General features: G+C 41.1%; 4 protein-coding genes across 4 annotated transcripts; 2 read left to right on the forward strand and 2 right to left on the reverse strand.

The window, feature by feature from the left end:
* Positions 1–61: 61 nt before the first annotated feature.
* Positions 62–4298, reverse strand: cfap45 (cilia and flagella associated protein 45). The gene is made up of 12 exons (XM_044201620.1): positions 3887–4298; positions 3638–3748; positions 3269–3387; positions 2838–2982; positions 2564–2734; positions 2241–2419; positions 1854–1983; positions 1551–1697; positions 1206–1319; positions 846–1039; positions 391–615; positions 62–268 (listed from the first exon to the last, which is right to left on the reverse strand). Exons 1-12 carry the CDS (start codon positions 3887–3889, stop codon positions 202–204), a joined length of 1605 nt encoding a protein of 534 aa, XP_044057555.1. The 5' UTR covers positions 3890–4298; the 3' UTR covers positions 62–201.
* A 156-nt stretch (positions 4299–4454) lies between these two features.
* Positions 4455–10433, forward strand: slc37a4a (solute carrier family 37 member 4a). The gene is made up of 9 exons (XM_044201623.1): positions 4455–4717; positions 5002–5688; positions 6141–6373; positions 7789–8032; positions 8491–8649; positions 8750–8835; positions 9214–9327; positions 9427–9565; positions 9755–10433. Exons 2-9 carry the CDS (start codon positions 5541–5543, stop codon positions 9919–9921), a joined length of 1290 nt encoding a protein of 429 aa, XP_044057558.1. The 5' UTR covers positions 4455–4717; positions 5002–5540; the 3' UTR covers positions 9922–10433.
* A 102-nt stretch (positions 10434–10535) lies between these two features.
* Positions 10536–12779, reverse strand: trappc4 (trafficking protein particle complex subunit 4). The gene is made up of 5 exons (XM_044201631.1): positions 12552–12779; positions 12007–12181; positions 11371–11474; positions 10999–11125; positions 10536–10822 (listed from the first exon to the last, which is right to left on the reverse strand). The coding sequence occupies exons 1-5, from the start codon at positions 12724–12726 to the stop codon at positions 10744–10746; spliced, it is 660 nt and encodes a 219-aa protein (XP_044057566.1). The 5' UTR covers positions 12727–12779; the 3' UTR covers positions 10536–10743.
* A 214-nt stretch (positions 12780–12993) lies between these two features.
* rps25 (ribosomal protein S25) lies at positions 12994–16014 on the forward strand. Its single transcript, XM_044201632.1, has 5 exons — positions 12994–13045; positions 13682–13771; positions 13891–14074; positions 15753–15851; positions 15943–16014. Exons 1-4 carry the CDS (start codon positions 13043–13045, stop codon positions 15845–15847), a joined length of 372 nt encoding a protein of 123 aa, XP_044057567.1. The 5' UTR covers positions 12994–13042; the 3' UTR covers positions 15848–15851; positions 15943–16014.
* The last annotated feature ends 1267 nt before the right edge of the window (positions 16015–17281 follow it).

Raw genomic sequence — 17281 nt, forward strand, 5'->3', positions numbered from 1 at the left:
TTCAACTCAAAGAGCCATTCTAAAACCTGTACACACCAATGGTCAAACGCTTGTAAAACAATGAAAGTGCAAGGGAAACCTTTATTGGTAAATTCTTATATATGTTCAAGTTACAATAGTACTTGAAACGTTTCTTCCTTCTTAAATGAGGCCCTGTAAAACGTAATGGCTTCACACCATTTGAATCCAGTTGCGAGTGAATCAGAGTATGCGGGCCCGGGCCTTCCTTTCCACTTCAGTGCAGTACTTTTCAGAGAGCCCTGTAGCCCTGCACATTGACAAGCATATGTCAGGTTTATTCAGTTAATATACACACACACAGACACACACTCGCAATAGAGCATGTAGTTCTATATAAGACAGTTAGGTCATTAACCCGGCCATACTTACTGGAGCTCCATCAGCTTCTTCTCCTTGATCTTACTGAGGCGCATGTGTCTCTGCCGGGCTTCCTCGACCAACCGATCGGCCTCCTTAAAGGTCTCTCTGCGCTTAGCTATGGCTGAGAGCTCACGTTCCTTCACCTGATTTTGGATGGCCTCTGCGTGACGGCGCGCTTTCTGACGCTGCTTCTCCTCCTCTTCCTCCTGTTTGATGATCGCTTCCTGTTGCACCCTGTGTGGAGAAAGGTAGAAGTGGCAGGGAAAACGAATATTAATAAAATGGTATAGCGGAATGTGTAAAATAACATGAATAAATGGAAATAAATATAAAAGCCTGAATACTAGGTGCATTTTTACTATACTGATTGAACCATCCTACTGTACATCTAGAGAATGTTAAGGTGATGTGATTTGATGATGTGAAAATTAGTTTAAAAAAATTATTAAAATCAAGTTTCTTACTTCAGCACCCTCTCAAACTCTGCCTTCTCCCGGCCGGCCTCGATCAACAGGAAGTTCTCTTTGCAGTGAACCTGCTTCAAGCGAGCCGCCCTCAGCATCGCTTCCTCCTGCACTTTCTTTGAAGCCAGCTCTTTCTCTTTTTTCCTCCATTCTCTGTCTGCAATTTCTTTGTTCCTCTGAGCACGGAGCTCATCCTTTCCAAATGCACAAACACACAAAATTTGGACATAGTGAATGCTTAAATTTCCATGAATCTGCATAGAAGGTAAAATGTGATTAGAGTATTTTAATTTGCAATAGGGTTAAATTCAGCTGGTACCACCTTTATGGCGGTGGCCAGCTGGTGGTTTTATTCCTGACCTGCTCTGCCTTGTAGTCTTTTGCTTTTTCTTGCTGGGCCCTCAGTCTGGCAATCTCCAACTCCTTTTCCTTCTTGATTCGTCTCTGCTCTGCTTCATATTCTGCCTCCCGCTCCTGCAGAGGTCATGAAATGTCAATATGAAAAAATACACACACTAGGTAAAGAAAACAATATATTAATGATATAATAAATCAGAAATATGTTGAACACAGTTATTTAACGGAACTTTATGGGTATGAACTGTCCCTGTATTACTGTTTGTCTAACTGTATTTTCTGCTGGTCTCATGGCGATTAGTGATTGTCTGTGGACTGGCTATGGAGATAATTTGCTTTTCATCTGACCAGTTTGTTTCGGGTGTATTCCATATCTCTCATCTCAGCCAGCTTCTCCTCCTCTCTCCTCTGCTCCTTGGCCCGCACGGTCTCGGCATTGATACGCATGAACTCCTTCTGCAGACGCTGTTGCTTCTCCCTCTTCTTCTCCAGGCCCTGGAAGAAGACAACCAGTCAGAGAAGATACGGACTCCAAAGCAAGTGTACCGCACACATGGTTGCATATCCCTCTGAGCATGTACGTGACTCTGTGAATGTTGTAATTTTTAGTGTTTGTGTGTGTGTTATCTCTGCGTGGGTGGGTGTCTGCACCTTGATGTCTTCCAGGTTCATTTTCTGCTGGATCTCTCGTATCTGCTGTCTCTCCTGCTCTTTCATCTCCTCCTGCACTTGCTTCTCCTCCAGACGTTGCTGGATCTGGCTGTAAATTTGCTGCATTCCACTGGAATATAACACAGAACACAACACACATAATAACTATGCTCAACTGGAAGCCCTTTGTCTTTACTGCCCACCAGTAGCCTGATGATTCGAAAAGGGATCTTATTAGAAGGATGTAGGTGGTTTGGGTGGGTCAAGTGAATTAAAAGCAAACATTTTTCCCTCCCTACAAGAAGAGTGTTTTTTTTTCAACTTCATTCATGTGCAAATCAATCCATGAATGATTTTGTGTGTATTTCCCAGTAAAGCTCTCTTCACCCGATCCTCTGGTGTTTGCGCAGCTCATCAATCTGCTCCATAGTCTCCAAGGCCTTGCAGCGCTCCACCTCCATCATGGCATCCAGACGCTTCTCCTCCTCTGACAACTCCTGCTGGATCTGTTTCTTCTCCTGGATCTGGGCGTCAAGTGCAGCTTGCCACTGAGAATCCAGGATCAGCTGAAGGGACCACACACACACACACACACAGAAGTATTGAAGTATCGGCGACATTCATGCAAAAAATCTGCAGTGCTGCCAATGATTGACGGGTTCACTTTCAGGCACGTTATTTAACTTTCGTGTTCCACAGCTGCTTCCTACCTTGTTGAGCTGTTTGATCTCATCCTCTTGCTCCATCCTTAAGTCGTTGGCCTGCACCACCAAGCGCTGCGCACGGTCCCGGGCCTCTAGCTCCAGCTCAGTCAGTGCCTGGTTCTCCTTACGGGACAGGTCTGCCTCATAGATTTGACGCTTCCTTTCCTCTACAGCTTTCTAGATGAGGGGTATATTAAAGAAAAGAGTGAGGGGCTTATTGTCTTATTGTAACTCTGCAAGTTAAAGGACAATTTTGATTAAGGTTTTTCATGTTTCCTACGATTTCCTCTTCTTTCTTCCTCTGATATGCCTCCTTCAGGGCCTCCTTCTCCTCCTTGGTGAGAAACTGGGACCTTGAGGTGATCCGCTCAAACTCAGCTGATGGCAGAATGATGGACGCTCCCGAAGGATCCTTAAATGGGATCCTGGCATAATGACAGGTGGTGGTTGTTATATGTGCTTGATGGGTTTCAGTACTGCATAATCACTGAATTGTAGGCACCCACACAATATTGTGACAATAATTTTTTATCTCTTTGATATGCTATAGCTTTGAATTATGGGGATTGATTATAAAGTAAGTTTATACTTTACTTGCTACGCTTTTCATGTTTGCTTTACATTATTTTGAATTAAATTTAGCTACAATTTTCACCTATTAAAATGTGCAATCTGACAATCTGTAGAGTTTATCAGTGAGTGTTAGCCTACCTGAGATTGCGAATGAGGTCTTTGGTGATGATTTGAACAACATCTCCGCCTTGGTTCTTCTGGGACTGATTCTTGGCCTCGGAGGCTGATTTTCCACGTTTGTCTAACTGTGATGATATCTGGACAGAGTTGGTTAGCAACATCTCACAAACCCACTTATAACTTGTGATCTCTCCACCCTTGCAACACATTAAACTCTATAACAGATGTTTAAAACTAGGTACATTGTACTACTATCACACCATAGCCATAAACTGATGCTACACGCCTGGGAACATTAGTGATGCCATTAGAAATGTAAAAAAAAAACACACTTCACAGCAATGTCATTGTCTAGGGTGGGCTATAATATGTACCACGCTCACTCACCGGTTTTGGGCTCCCAAACAGGGTTTCGTCCACCTGAGAGGTGGGGGCCCGCGTGCGGTACCGGCGGGTATCAGAGCTGCTCCTTGAGTTCGTGGAGCTGGATCCCAGTTTCTACAGGGATTAACATTAACGTTACCAGATAACCGTTCTCTATCAGTCACGACGGTCTGGTGGAGTCAATAGCTAAATTAAAATGCCTTTGAAAACTAGGCGGCACTGCTTCTTATTTTAACCTATCTTAAAACTTACCATGGTCCTCGGTTATTGGTGAGAATGAATGTAAATGTAAATGTTTGTTATAAATGTAACTTAGCTAGCTTGCTCATAAATGTGACAATATCTGGACATCCGTTGAAAATTTGGAATGTGTGTTGTCTGTTGGCATGGGAACAAAAGCGAGGGCGAAAAGGAGGCGGGGCTAGCCAACGTAACAGTATCCTGTTCTTGCTATTGTGAAATCATTCGTAATAGCTCCAGCTAGCAAAATAGGCTCCCGTGTCGGAGACAGAAATTAGCAATATACATGTATAAAGGATTGTATGTGCAAAAATGAAAACAATAAACAGTAGTGATAACGATAGTATCCTCAGCTCTAACCGTGTGACGTTAGCTTAACAATGCTATATTAGCTTCGCTTAATGTAGCTAATCACTGGCATCAAGCTAACACTCATATCAGTGTTTCCTTTGTTACCGCTATATGCTTTGCAACCACACATTTCAAGCACTGTTAACATACTAACATGCAATATATTAACATTTACACGAATTGCTAAATTACAGGTTAATATTTGTCGGTTTAACATTTATTATTGTAATTATTATTATTGTATTTATTTATTTATTTTTACAACGGTCTTTCGCAATTATATTTAATAACATCACTGTTATTGTGTTTGTAGCCTTCGTGGCTGGGCGGCGCCAGATGATCCACATGATGCGGAAGCTTCACATACTCCACTCCTCGTCCACAGCCTGAACCGCTCCAGTGTTATTTTGCGAAAAAGTCCAACACGCAAACAGCTGTGAGGTGGATAACTTTCCTACACAGACAAGAGGAGTTGGACATACATATGCAGAGGTATAAAATAGTGGTTTGTTTCCACTAAAGACTCTATACATGCCTCACATTTTACATACCACTTACTGTAAAGTATGGACGATTATAAAAATAAGGGAAAGGCATGTAAGGTTTTACCTTTACTTGAACTTCACTGAGCTAGATGAGCTTTTTATTTATGCTTATAGTTATATTTCATGCCTTATTCAGATTCACTCACTTACAACCCACAATGACAGTAAAAGTGTAATCTCTCTTTTGCAACTTCGTACTTATTTTTGGTACACACTATTTCTGTCTGATAGGTATTTTGCTGTTGAGGATCACCACAGTTCACACCCCCCAACTTGGAGAGGAGCCTCCCCCTGGTCTGCAGTGACTATTGGACTCCCCAGTAAATCATTAACTACATCAATCTGTGAATTCCTTCCATAACATCCTTGGATGGACAAACCGCAACAGATGAAATGAACGCTAAGTTCACTGTTCAAATAGAAGGACCCTTTTTATAAATCTGTGCCTAAAGAAAACAACAAGTCATATACAGCATTGATGTTACAGACTGATTGAATTCCTTTTTCAACCCCTCTGGCTGACCTGCAGCACATGGTAACAACCCAGATTAAATCAGCTTCAGGGTAGAGAAGTTGACCATTAACCTCCCCTACTGATTGCAAACACCTCTCCACATCTAAGCAGCTGCTTCTACACAGTGGATCCTGAAGCAAAGTTCACTGTCACAGGCAGCAGACGTCTGTCAAACGGCAGGAGCTTGCTCCCTCCTCTGGACTTGTCCTCTTATTCTTACAGTTTTTGCATTTTTTAAAGGACTAAATCTGCAGCCATGGCTACAGCAAGTTATGGATACTACCGATGCACTATATTCATGGCTATGTTTGTAGGCTACACACTGTACTACTTTAACAGAAAGACTTTCTCCTTTGTGATGCCTTCTCTAATGCAAGAAATTAAGATGGATAAGGATGATCTGGGTATGAGACTCTTGATTTTGCATTGACATTGATTATGCTTGATTGTCATGTTTTTGCAAGTTCTATAAAAAGGAACGTCAAAATGCTGTTACAGTACTTTATGTTACGGGAACTTTATGCCTTCCTCCAAAAGTCATATCTTTGACTTTTTTTAAACTTGAAAATTGTAAAAACCCAAAGCTGGATTCATTATTTACCCCTAAAATGTCAACATCATAAGCATGACTGACTGACTTCCATACATGCTGTTACACTGACTTATCCACACATACTATATGTCACAGTTTCTTGGTAGACTACAGATTTAGATTACAGTTACGCTTCTATCATGCATTACACATTAGCTGTGTGCTTTACATAGAACTGTATGTAAGAGATATTTAGGACCAGTCTTGCTATAAGTTTTATCTGCCCTGAGTACACACCTCTTCTCCTGCTCTCCCTTTGTTCAGGCATGATCACCAGCAGTCAGTCTTTGGCCTACGCTATCAGTAAGTTCATCAGTGGTGTGCTTTCGGACCAGATCAGTGCCCGCTGGCTCTTCTCCATTGGCCTGTTCATGGTGGGAGGCATCAATGTGGTCTTCTCCTGGTCCTCCACTGTCGCTGTCTTCTCTGCCCTGTGGTTCCTCAACGGCCTGGGCCAGGGCCTCGGCTGGCCTCCCTGCGGCAGGGTTCTGCGCAAGGTACCTGAGCCACATGCCAGTTCATCAGTGCTGCAATATACTGACATCAGATTCAAGATGTGTATTTTTCTTTTTCTATCCTGTGTTGTAAAGAGCAAAAAGGCACCATAGCACACCTTATAATTAACTGGGAGCATACAGTATGAACTGGGTTCAGTTATAGGTAGAAACACAATCAACCTTAGACACATGTAATACACAAAAGTAAGGAGTTAAAATATCAACAAGTCACTGGGCACTAATCAAATTACACTACTGAAGAAACACATTATATAGTCCCATCGCATGTACCGCAAATATTTTTCAGGAATCAAAGAAAGATTTGACTTTTTTAGTTTTGTTTACTTGCGCAAGTTAAATTCACACAAATAACATACAAATGACAACTGAACTCTATCTACTTAATAATAAAAAACAGTAACAAAATGATAAAACGGAGATAAAAGTCTTGTTATGTGTATCCTTTTTTACATAATAATTTTATAGTAATTCAGTATTCCTTGACGAAGTATTTCTTTTATATAGGGCCAGAGAGGCATTCTACAGAGAGAGCATCACCAATTACTTAGTTATTAAATTGTATGTCTTCAATGTCGTAGTTAAATATGAAATGAAGACATAATGGAACAAAAGAGCAGCAGGCTAGCGGCCATTTATTCAGATTATAATACAAGCGGGGGAACTGGTTCATATTTTTGTCACCAAATGCTCCCAAACGTACCTCTCTTTAAAGCCACTTTCCAAATGGTATGAATTTCTCTATTACATTGAATATTAATGAGTAAATAAGCACCAATCAAAGTAAATGTTAAGAAAGGTGTTACTTATTAGGAATTTAACACTTAAAACCTCAGATAACCTGTTTCATCAGGACTGTGTGGGTGTAGTTTGATCAGATTTGATTGACAGCGGCCTGGAAACATAAGCAAACAATCCCACAACTGTCGATCCATTTTAAGTTAAATGTTGCTAAATCCTAATTGGATTTGGCAGAAAATTCAGTGTTCATGTCAGATCGCAGAAGCCAACTAAGAAAATATGTTTTTAGGGCCTTTGAATATCTTTGTAATGAAACAATAATTTGCTTTACCTCAATACAGTTTCAGTGTTCCTCAGTATTCACCAGTGGTGGTTGTCACTTGGATGTTTGCAATGCATGGAAGCCTAACATATGAATATATGTTATAATGTATGTACAGTATGAGTGAAAAATTCCCCCCACGCTCTTGTTTGACCTGTAGCCTGTCACATCATGCAATATGGCAACTGTCATTCAGTTATTACCTGCTGTCAGTTCAGAACACTGCACTGGTTCAATCATTTCATCCCTCCTGTATATCAAAGGCAAGATAATGACACTTCCTGTCAACTCCTGTCATGATTTCATGTCATTATTTCCTCTTCTCTGCCATCAGTGGTTTGAGCCCTCTCAGTTCGGGACATGGTGGGCAGTTCTCTCCTGCAGCATGAATCTGGCTGGCAGCTTGGGCCCCATTATTGCTACAGTGCTGGCCGAGAGTTACAGTTGGAGGACGATACTGTCGGTATCTGGAATGATTTGTGTGGCGTGCTCCTTTATCTGTCTGCTGCTCATCAAGAATGAGCCTAGGGAGGTGGGGCTGCCCAATATAGAGGCAACAGTCAAGAAGAGCAAAGGAGGTGAGACTGATTTTTACTGAATGATTTCTAATAATTCTTCAGTTTTCAGATCAGAAACAAGTTTTTAGCCACTACTTTTCTCTGACTGACTGAATTAGGCACAGTATATTTGTTTAAACATAGGCAATACTCAGAAAACACATAACTGTGCATTGTCCAGATGTGTGTGTGTGTGTGTTTTCATACAGCATGTGCCACTTGTGTTGTGACTAAAGGTCTGTGACTCGTTGGACTCTGTACCCAGTGTGCCCCTAACACGCCACTTGTGTGAGCTCATGCACAAGCAAAGTGAGAGAGTAGTATGTATGGTGAAGAGAAGCTTCATGCATTAATCTGATTGGAAGCAGAGATCCCTCCCACCCCCACCTCGGTTATGTTACATTTCAGATACATACAAAAAGGGCATACAAAAACACTGGATTGGCAAGTAATATTCGGTCTTCTGCCTGCTTGTTCAGGATCCTCCAGTGATGAAAGCACCCTGTCCGAGTTCCTGCTGTCACCCTACCTGTGGCTGCTCTCTGTATCCTACCTGGTGGTGTTCGGGGTGAAGACGGCCTGCACCGACTGGGGCCAGCTGTTTCTCATTCAGGACAAGGGCCAGTCTACACTGATGGGTACGGAAGAGGGGTAGAGTAGACACCTGCAATTTCTGTTGAGAAATATGTTGAGCATCAAGGTTCATTAGCTTATGAATCACTGAACTCTTCTTCATAGGTAGCTCATACATGAGTGCTCTGGAGGTTGGAGGCCTGTTGGGCAGTCTCGCAGCAGGTTTCCTCTCTGACAAGGCTGTGGCCAAAGTGAGTTTGCATATAGTACACATCTGAATGATTTTAAATACTTTTTGTCATACAGCTTTGATTACGAATGTTTCCCACAACATGGCAAAATCATCCTACATCAGCCTACATCTATTTTTTTTATTTAGGAAATGATGTAGGAATTCTAAAAGCACACTGACTGAAAAATGTTAGGACCACCACACTAATACTGAATGGCACAACCTCTATGTACATTTCAAGTCTCAGATGTCTCACGGCCGTAAAAATTACAATAATGTCTGCTTTTCGGTCTGCATTTCATGACTGAATGGATTTTTGCAACAATAGAAACTAGTAAAATGTTGCCTATAGCCAGCAAAACCATCTTGTCTTTATATATTTCCTTATTTTGTACAGCAAGGCATGAGAATCTATGGCAATCCCCGCCATTTCATCCTGATCTGCATGATGGCTGGCATGTTTGTGTCCATGTACCTGTTCAGAGTCACAGTTACTCCCGACAGCTCAAAGGTATCTGTTCTAACACTGACATCTCAATTACTGATGCTTTAATGCAGCACACTGCATGTCAGACATCCTCATGGACGTATCTCTCTTTTCTACATTCAGGTGTGGATACTCAGCTTGGGTGCTGCTTTTGGTTTTTCCTCTTATGGACCAATAGCATTGTTTGGAGTTATAGCCAATGAGAGCGCCCCATCCAACTACTGTGGGACATCACACGCCATTGTTGCCCTGATGGCCAACAGTAAGTTGATTGGTTTTCATTTCAGAATCATCACATCGTGCACCTGTACAAGCTGTTACTGACTACTACATGCCTTTATACTAATAATACAGTTCCATACCGATAGTTTCTTAGTCTTAGCAGACTGAGATTTAAATAATTTTGTGCGCTACACCTTTTATATTCTCTAATCCTTTGTGTTCTCCTCAGTTGGTGGCTTCCTGTCTGGACTACCGTTCAGCACCATTGCCAAGCACCACGGCTGGGAAATGGCCTTCTGGGTAGCAGAGATCACCTGTGGCGCCACCACTATTGGATTCTTCCTGCTGCGCAACATCCGAACCAAGATGGGTCACACGTCCAAGAAGGAAGACTAACGTCATTACACCTCATCTTCTGCGTCCAGAGGAAAACTGGAAACTTTGAGCCATCATTGTATTTTCAGATTTTTCTTACTTGATTTTTTTTTTTATATCACAGCATTTTCTGTCACTCTTACAGGACATAAACATAAATGGAAGCTCTGAGAAGTTGAGCACCAGGTGCTTTTCTACATACAGTATTTACAGTCTGTAAACATGACAACAATGACTGAGGGGAATTTAAATGTCTGCACATTTTGTATGTCAAACGTGGCAAAAACACACAAGAGAAAGGTTTTCTCTCCAAAGGCCACTTTAGTATATCAATGATAAGAGCACAAAACTAGAACCTGGTTTAGAAACTGCTGCTATATTATACAATATCTGTGTTAAAAAAACAACTTTGTAATATTGAATCATGAATGGAATTACAAGACTTACACGATGCTCATCTTTTTTGTAGAAAGAAAAATGCGAAGTCTTCCTTATGAGAACAGTCAGTCTTGAATAAATTATGTTTGTTGTTATGTTTTTTTCCCCATTCTTTCATAGTCAATGCTCAACGCCCAGTAGACTACAGTTAGATCACTTATTAATTCACAGCAGCCAAAAACAAATATGATAAGAAATGTACAGTATGTTATTTAATCTTCAAGTATTTACAAAACACGACGTATTTACAATGTGTTAATTGCCAGTCCGATAACAACCGGGAAAAAGAAACAAAGAAAATTCACTTTTCCCCCCTCACCAACTGAACTTTAACCACAGTCACATGAAGTCAGTGAATCTATTGTGGTTAGAAATTACAGCACATACTCTCTAGTCTTCTCTAGTTCAAGATCCAGTTCCAAAGTTTCCAGCTTTCTCTGCAATCTCCAGTGCACCTTTCAGATTCTGATCAAAGAGTTCACACCTGAAAATCAGAACATCAAATGTTTACAGTGACAACAGAGGACACAAGCAATTGGATGTGTGGGTGTTAGACATTGCATTTGGTATGTAATCTGAAATGTAACAAGTACCAAATACTCATTTTAAGAGAAACAAAAACAGAGTAGAAGGCAACATCATCCTGATTCTCTCCATTACCTGATTGGCATTTCCAAAGAATAGAACGGATTCTTGAGAGCAAAATCTGAATAGATCTCATAAATCTTCCTCAATAGCGCATCAATACTAGATTGACGAGGGTCCGCCAGCACGATGAACTTTATCCCTGAAAGAACAGAGATGGAACAAGCCGTGAGAGAGACATCAGGTTAAAAGAACAACTGTCAAACATACAATAAGTAAATGAGGCATGCAGAGGGGTCGTTTTATAAGGATGTTAGTGAGTGGGTGGATTTTTAATGGCCCAGTGGGCTGAATGTCACAGTGTCGTAACAATGGCTCATGACTGGCATCAAAATTATTGCACGGGTCTTTGTTTCACCTACAGTAACACTCACTCACAGCACTGACCTGTGAGAGTCTGGAAGCAATGGAGCTTGAAGACGTCCGTTTCTAGCATCTCAATCCCTGAACTGCCAACTTCAGGGGACAGCTGTGAACCTATAGCAAACAACCTGGGGAAACACACAAACACAGGCAATTTGATGCTAGAGATACAGCTCCACCGATACTGACTGGTGCCGTAACTAACTTTAGTAAGCGGATCCAATATCGGCCATACATGACTGAGCCACATGAGACTAATGCGTCACAATAAATGGCAGGCCTTTACTGTGAAAGCAGAAGTAGTTTTAAACATGGATCCAAGCACAGGTGAAGTAGTTTGGTGAAGAGATGCAGAAGCATGTAATTAAACTGAGAAACTTTTTCCTTATCTACCTACTATAACAGCAGGAAATAAGAATGTAAAAATGTACTGAGGAGGTTCTCAGTTTCTTTACCTCACCTCCACAGTAAGGGAAGAAGTCAGGCTAAAGATTTCCCCTCGGGGATCAATAAAGTATTTCTGATTCTGATTCAGACTTACAAAGAGAGGCCAGAGTACTGGATTCAGCTCAGTGGCAGTTCAGTAGAGTGAATGCTTGCTAAAGGATTCCTCCACTAGACCACCCCGCTGCGTAAATGTGAAACACGGATATGACTTACGAGTGGAACATGGATGCCAGCATCAGCTTCTCGTTGGAGCTCAGGCGAGCCCGTCCAAAGCGAATAGACACCGGGTAATTTGAGGCATCCTTTAAGTACTCAAGGATGTCCTTCCCTTCTGCTGTGTTCTTGCCCATCACATCAACTCCATTGATGGACAGCACTGCATGGCCCACTGGAGAACGACAACACGCGCACTTAAGTTTCAGAAAATACAGTTTAAAGTCAGGCTTTGAAAAGTCATGCAGCCTAATGGTCAAATACACTACAGGACACCCTAAGGGATTTTTCCATCTGTGACGCTACTCCAAGGCCACTAATTGCCATGCAGACTGCAGATGAACATTTTAGCTAGTACACAGGAAACTATCCAAATTAGCGCAATCTAATTCAGCGCTTGGCATAGACGATTGGTCCATTTAAGAGTGCATTTACTTTCGCCTCATTTGTTAAGGTCATAAGCCTTGAGTAACGTTAGTAATTGCCAGCTAGCTAGGTTAGCTAGTAAAGTGAACTAACGATATGCTCTAAAACGTTAACGTTACCTCTGATTCCGTCTCGCTGTCCAAACGACACGACGACCTTTTCATCGTGATGCTTGAGCACTAAATCTAAAGGATAGCTAAATGTTTTCTCGGCCTCCGCTCTCGGGACATAATTGTCGTATTGGTAAACTAAACCTCCAGCCTTGTTCACCAAATATACACTGTAGATCACCATCTTTGCAACCTCCTGCCCAGCTGACAAAAGTGTCACGTGACCTTACAGCGTCAAAAGACAGGGGTGAAAATGTAAAAGAGCTCACACTTAGCTAGTTTGAGTTTTTCATGATTTTCATCTTCGTATTACTCTCAAACCTACCGGTGTAATTGTTGTGCGGCAGTTTGGTGAGCCAATAACAATTATCAAAATTAATTAAAACGATAAAACGGAAAAATTTCCCATAGTTCCCTCTTCCATTTCCGCATATACGGGTTGTCTAAGGGGCGCTTGCACGGGTGAACTTCCTTTCGCTCCGACATCTTGACGAGGAAACATGGTGAGGACAGTTATTACACGTTTTGTCGAAACAAAAAAATAATATACCATGTTTCTGTAACTTATCTCGAGTTCTAAAAATCCGGATGATCCGGCGACACCAATGGGCTTTCTTACGTTGTTATAAGAGTGTGTTGATGAAGCCAACAGTTATTACATTTGACTAATTTAGCTGCTGGCTAGTTAGCTAGCTAGTTTGCTAATTCCACCATGCTGTCATGATAAACTGTGGTTACAGAAAATGAATACGAAACGAATAAAGTTGTCACTCATAATTCCGCATAAATGATAACTATATATATATATATAAATGACACATGACGCTAACACTGAAAAACTACTAAATGACCGCTTATTGTAACGATGAGAATAACCAGCAATGCTAATTGTGGGGCTAGAAACGCTCTCTAAAGAAGCGGACAAGGCCATCCCATGCTGGCTAGCAGAGTTAACCTCAGGCTGCTGGCTCTGTCCATCAGCCCGGCGATATTTTTTCTTCATTACCTTACTGCAGAAACATCATTATACTTGAATACACGGGCATTGAAGCATGTGCTGACAGGTCCCACATGCTGCCCCACTCTTGAATGGGAGACAGTATGAAGGGTTAATGTTTAACATTTTGTTCTGTTTTCAGCCTCCCAAGCAAGACAAGAAGAAGGACACTGGGAAGTCCAAGAAGGACAAGGACCCAGTCAACAAGTCTGGAGGCAAAGCCAAGAAGAAGGTATGCAGTGTAATATTCATCCAGAAGTGGCCCTTCACATGTGATGCTGAATCATTTGTGCCTAGGTGCACTGTAGAGCTTTCCTAATCATTGAAACTTTTCTCTTTGATTCTGAGCAGAAGTGGTCCAAGGGAAAAGTGAGGGATAAGCTCAACAACCTGGTCCTCTTCGACAAGGCGACCTACGAGAAGCTGTACAAAGAAGTTCCCAACTACAAGCTCATCACCCCTGCTGTTGTGTCAGAGAGGCTGAAGATCCGTGGCTCCCTGGCCAGGAACGCCCTCCAGGAACTGCTTGCCAAAGGTGAATTTTTCTGCCTATAGACCCAAGTGGTGCACACTGGATCAGTCAAAATACTTGCATCCTGCAAATATATTTGAGTTTGCATTTAACACATTAGGGGATAGGCTGCATAGTAGGGCTTGACTCTACGTGGAGTGGTCAAGGTGTGGGTTGCACCCTAGTACAACTGTCTTCTGACATCAATGGTCATCTTCTCATCTATTGCGTAGTAATGTGTTAAGTTCATGCAAATAAAAAAAACAAAACACGTTGCATGCGTCTTTAAAGAATTTAATGCACTGGCAATATTTGAGCTCTTTTGCAGCTCAGATCATGTCTGGGGAGTTGGGACAGAATTTGCTTAATTGTTGGTCCAGCAGTTATTTTGGTGAAAAGTGGACTTTTAGCCAAAGGAGCAGAAAAATTAGATGTCTGCATGTTTTATGAATGTTTAATCACTTCTTTTTAAAAAAAAAAAAAAAAAAAAGTGTATCCATGGAAGTCATTTTGTAAATTAGAACTGGACTGAATGTTTTCTTCGGCCTCTTGAGTAATCACCTGACAGAATACATGCCTTTTGCATTAGGGGCAGAGGTGGAGATGGTTCTAGCTCTACCTCTACAAAACAATCATTAACATGGTTTGACATCTACAGTATTGTGGTTCAACATTAAGCTCATCCCATCAATATATCTCAGTCATCAGCACTGCTCTTTGGCTGTGTCTAACATTTATAAATGCTAACTCACTACGTATCATGTCAAAGTGTTTTTGTAGCAGTTCCATCAGTTGTTCCAAAATGACCAAAATTTGCATGGTTAATATGCAGCGTGTCTACTGCTAACATCACTAATCATAGGTGCAACACTTCTTTTTAAATTATATAGGCTCTCCTCTTAAAAAAAAAAAAAAACCTTAAATAATGTCGTACGTTCTTGCATCCCACCAGATGTCAAGCAGACAATTTAGATATCTAATGTTGGACTTGTTTCAGTGTCTTCTGTATATGAAATCTGCCACCAGTAACAAGAACAGTTTCCTGTCTGTGTTGGATTTATTTAATTGAGAAAATGCTTTGAAATAGGAACTTAAAATGGATCCAGTTACACATCACATTTCAGTGACATTGTCCCATGCGAATCCCCCTCCTCCCCATAGCTTGCTTTGTATCACCCTAACAAATGAGTTGAAACTGCATTAATCTATGTAATGCATAAACAAGTTTTCACCGACTGCAGCTTTTTTTCTGATAAATTAACCTGTTATTACTTGTCGCACACATGGGGCAGCAGCATCTGCAGGTGGGCTACAGTAATGACATTGTATAATTACTTGTTCCAACATTTATTTGATAGACTGCAGGAGTTTATTTTGCTGTAATTGTAAAGGTTGGTCATACTGAGATTTGAGATGCAATGACTTTATAACTGCATAGCTGAAACACATGTTGCCAGTGTTTACACTTTGTCCTCTTATAGTAAAGTAAATATCTAAAATAGCACAGAAGATTAATCTGTAAACTCTGTGAAACTCAGGCATTTAGACACCTGCACTGTGACATTTGAAAAGTGTTTTACACGGCAAGTGAGTTACAGTGCAGGCTAACTAAAATTAGTGAGCATATTAAATGGTTAATGTTACTTTGTGGATGAAAATAAGAATATGCTGACAAAGAACATGATCCTGTTTTGTCTTCCAGGCATGATCAAACTGGTGTCCAAACACAGAGCACAGCTGATTTACACACGTAACACCAAGGGTGGAGATGAGGAGGCAGCAGCGGAGAAAGCATAATCAGGTACAACAGCAGAAACAACATCTGCATACATCTTATCTTGTTTTTTACTGTATCCGCTGACCCACTGCCTTTTTTTTTTTTTGCCTTGCAGGTTCTCCTGTTTGCTTCCTTTTGATGAGCTGTTTGATATGAAAGGTGAATAAAAAAAATTGTAAAGACGAAATCTCAGTTGTGTATTTGTTTACTGGTCATGTGTCAGTAACTGGTTTACCTGCTAGGTCCCACAATCTAAGACAGAAGTGATCTTAGTCTTTTTTGTTATAATAATGCTCTTAATTCTGAGGAAACAAAGTTGCAAAACATGCCATAAAACCGAGAGGAGGAGCTTCTTGGATCTGACGGTGATGTAACAAAAAGCAGGTGCTCCTGATGTTTTTGTAGGCAAACACTATCCAAATGACAGGAATGCGTTCCTTTTTAAAATATAGGCGCTTTGCCTTGTTAATGTGCAAAGATTAAAAGGGCTTTTCTATTGTGGCTAAATGATGTATGATCTTGTTTTTAATCATCCAGCCATGATTAAGGTTTAAACTTTGTACTTCAAAGCAGTGTGCCTTTTTTATTTTGTGTAGGTGGGAATCCATGCCCTTTCTTGTGAACACTGAAATATTTTTAAAGCTGATTGGTTTGGGGTATTTTGAAAATGCACTTTGACGTTGTGTGGGTTCATGAAGCCGTTCTAACTTACAGCAGACATTAAAAGCTTTCCAGGCATTCTATTGAAAACGGCACACTTGGGATGATGGTTGTTCTGACTCAAGAGCCTGCATTCACACCTCATTTGCTACGCGTGTTGCCTTCAATTACTTGTCGTCCTCAATTCTCCACAATGTACCTAGTGTTGTCGTCCAATAAATTCAAAGGGACATCCTGACTCAACTGATCTTGTTTTCAGTATAAGAGGGATCATTTCTAACTTGGTGCAAGAGATTTATCATTTGTCTTCAATTTGTCTGTTAAAAGCCACAGGCAGTGAAAGGTTATGAGATATTGATATGAAATGAAGCTATCCCCACTGTCAGATGTTTTCTCGGGGCTTGAAAGACAGTCTTGTGATGGATGCTGTCAGGCGTCCCTTTGTCACTGCACAGCACTACCTCGAGCAGCTCCAGCATCAGGAAAAACAAACTGCAGGATGCACGCCACTGACGTGCTCCTCCAGCATCTGCCTGTGAGAACAGACATTACTACCTGTTTTACAGTGGAGGTGATCTCCATCGTCCTAACTGAATTCTTCATAAGTCTGTCTATTTTCTGGGGTTTGCTGCTCGTCCTGCATGAACTGCCTGTGGCGTATTAAGGCAAAGAATTAGCCGGAGTTGTTTTAATTTATTAGACACAAGCATTTGTTTCTTCACTTTATAAGGTATAAGTTAAAGGAATGTCTTACTTGTAGTGTGCTGTTTAATTTGTAGATACACAGTGCTGTT

The sequence above is a fragment of the Siniperca chuatsi genome, linkage group LG7 (genome assembly GCF_020085105.1).
Source record: "Siniperca chuatsi isolate FFG_IHB_CAS linkage group LG7, ASM2008510v1, whole genome shotgun sequence".
In the NCBI taxonomy this organism is placed as follows: Eukaryota; Metazoa; Chordata; class Actinopteri; order Centrarchiformes; family Sinipercidae; genus Siniperca; species Siniperca chuatsi.

Coding starts and splice junctions, on each gene's coding strand:
- cfap45 (XM_044201620.1), bottom strand. Junction 2,735..2,837: donor GGAAGAAAGAAGAGGAAATC/GTAGGAAACATG, acceptor CCCCTCATCTAG/AAAGCTGTAGAGGAAAGGAA. Junction 616..845: donor GAGTTTGAGAGGGTGCTGAA/GTAAGAAACTTG, acceptor TTCTCCACACAG/GGTGCAACAGGAAGCGATCA.
- slc37a4a (XM_044201623.1), top strand. CDS start 5,541: ATGGCTACAGCAAGTTATGGATACTACCGATGCACTATATTCATGGCT. Junction 8,650..8,749: donor GGGCCAGTCTACACTGATGG/GTACGGAAGAGG, acceptor TCTTCTTCATAG/GTAGCTCATACATGAGTGCT. Junction 8,836..9,213: donor CTGACAAGGCTGTGGCCAAA/GTGAGTTTGCAT, acceptor TATTTTGTACAG/CAAGGCATGAGAATCTATGG.
- trappc4 (XM_044201631.1), bottom strand. CDS start 12,726: ATGGTGATCTACAGTGTATATTTGGTGAACAAGGCTGGAGGTTTAGTT. Junction 12,182..12,551: donor ACAGCGAGACGGAATCAGAG/GTAACGTTAACG, acceptor GTCGTTCTCCAG/TGGGCCATGCAGTGCTGTCC. Junction 11,126..11,370: donor TTGCTTCCAGACTCTCACAG/GTCAGTGCTGTG, acceptor CTGTTCTTTCAG/GGATAAAGTTCATCGTGCTG.
- rps25 (XM_044201632.1), top strand. Junction 13,772..13,890: donor GAGGCAAAGCCAAGAAGAAG/GTATGCAGTGTA, acceptor GATTCTGAGCAG/AAGTGGTCCAAGGGAAAAGT. Junction 14,075..15,752: donor CCAGGAACTGCTTGCCAAAG/GTGAATTTTTCT, acceptor TTTGTCTTCCAG/GCATGATCAAACTGGTGTCC.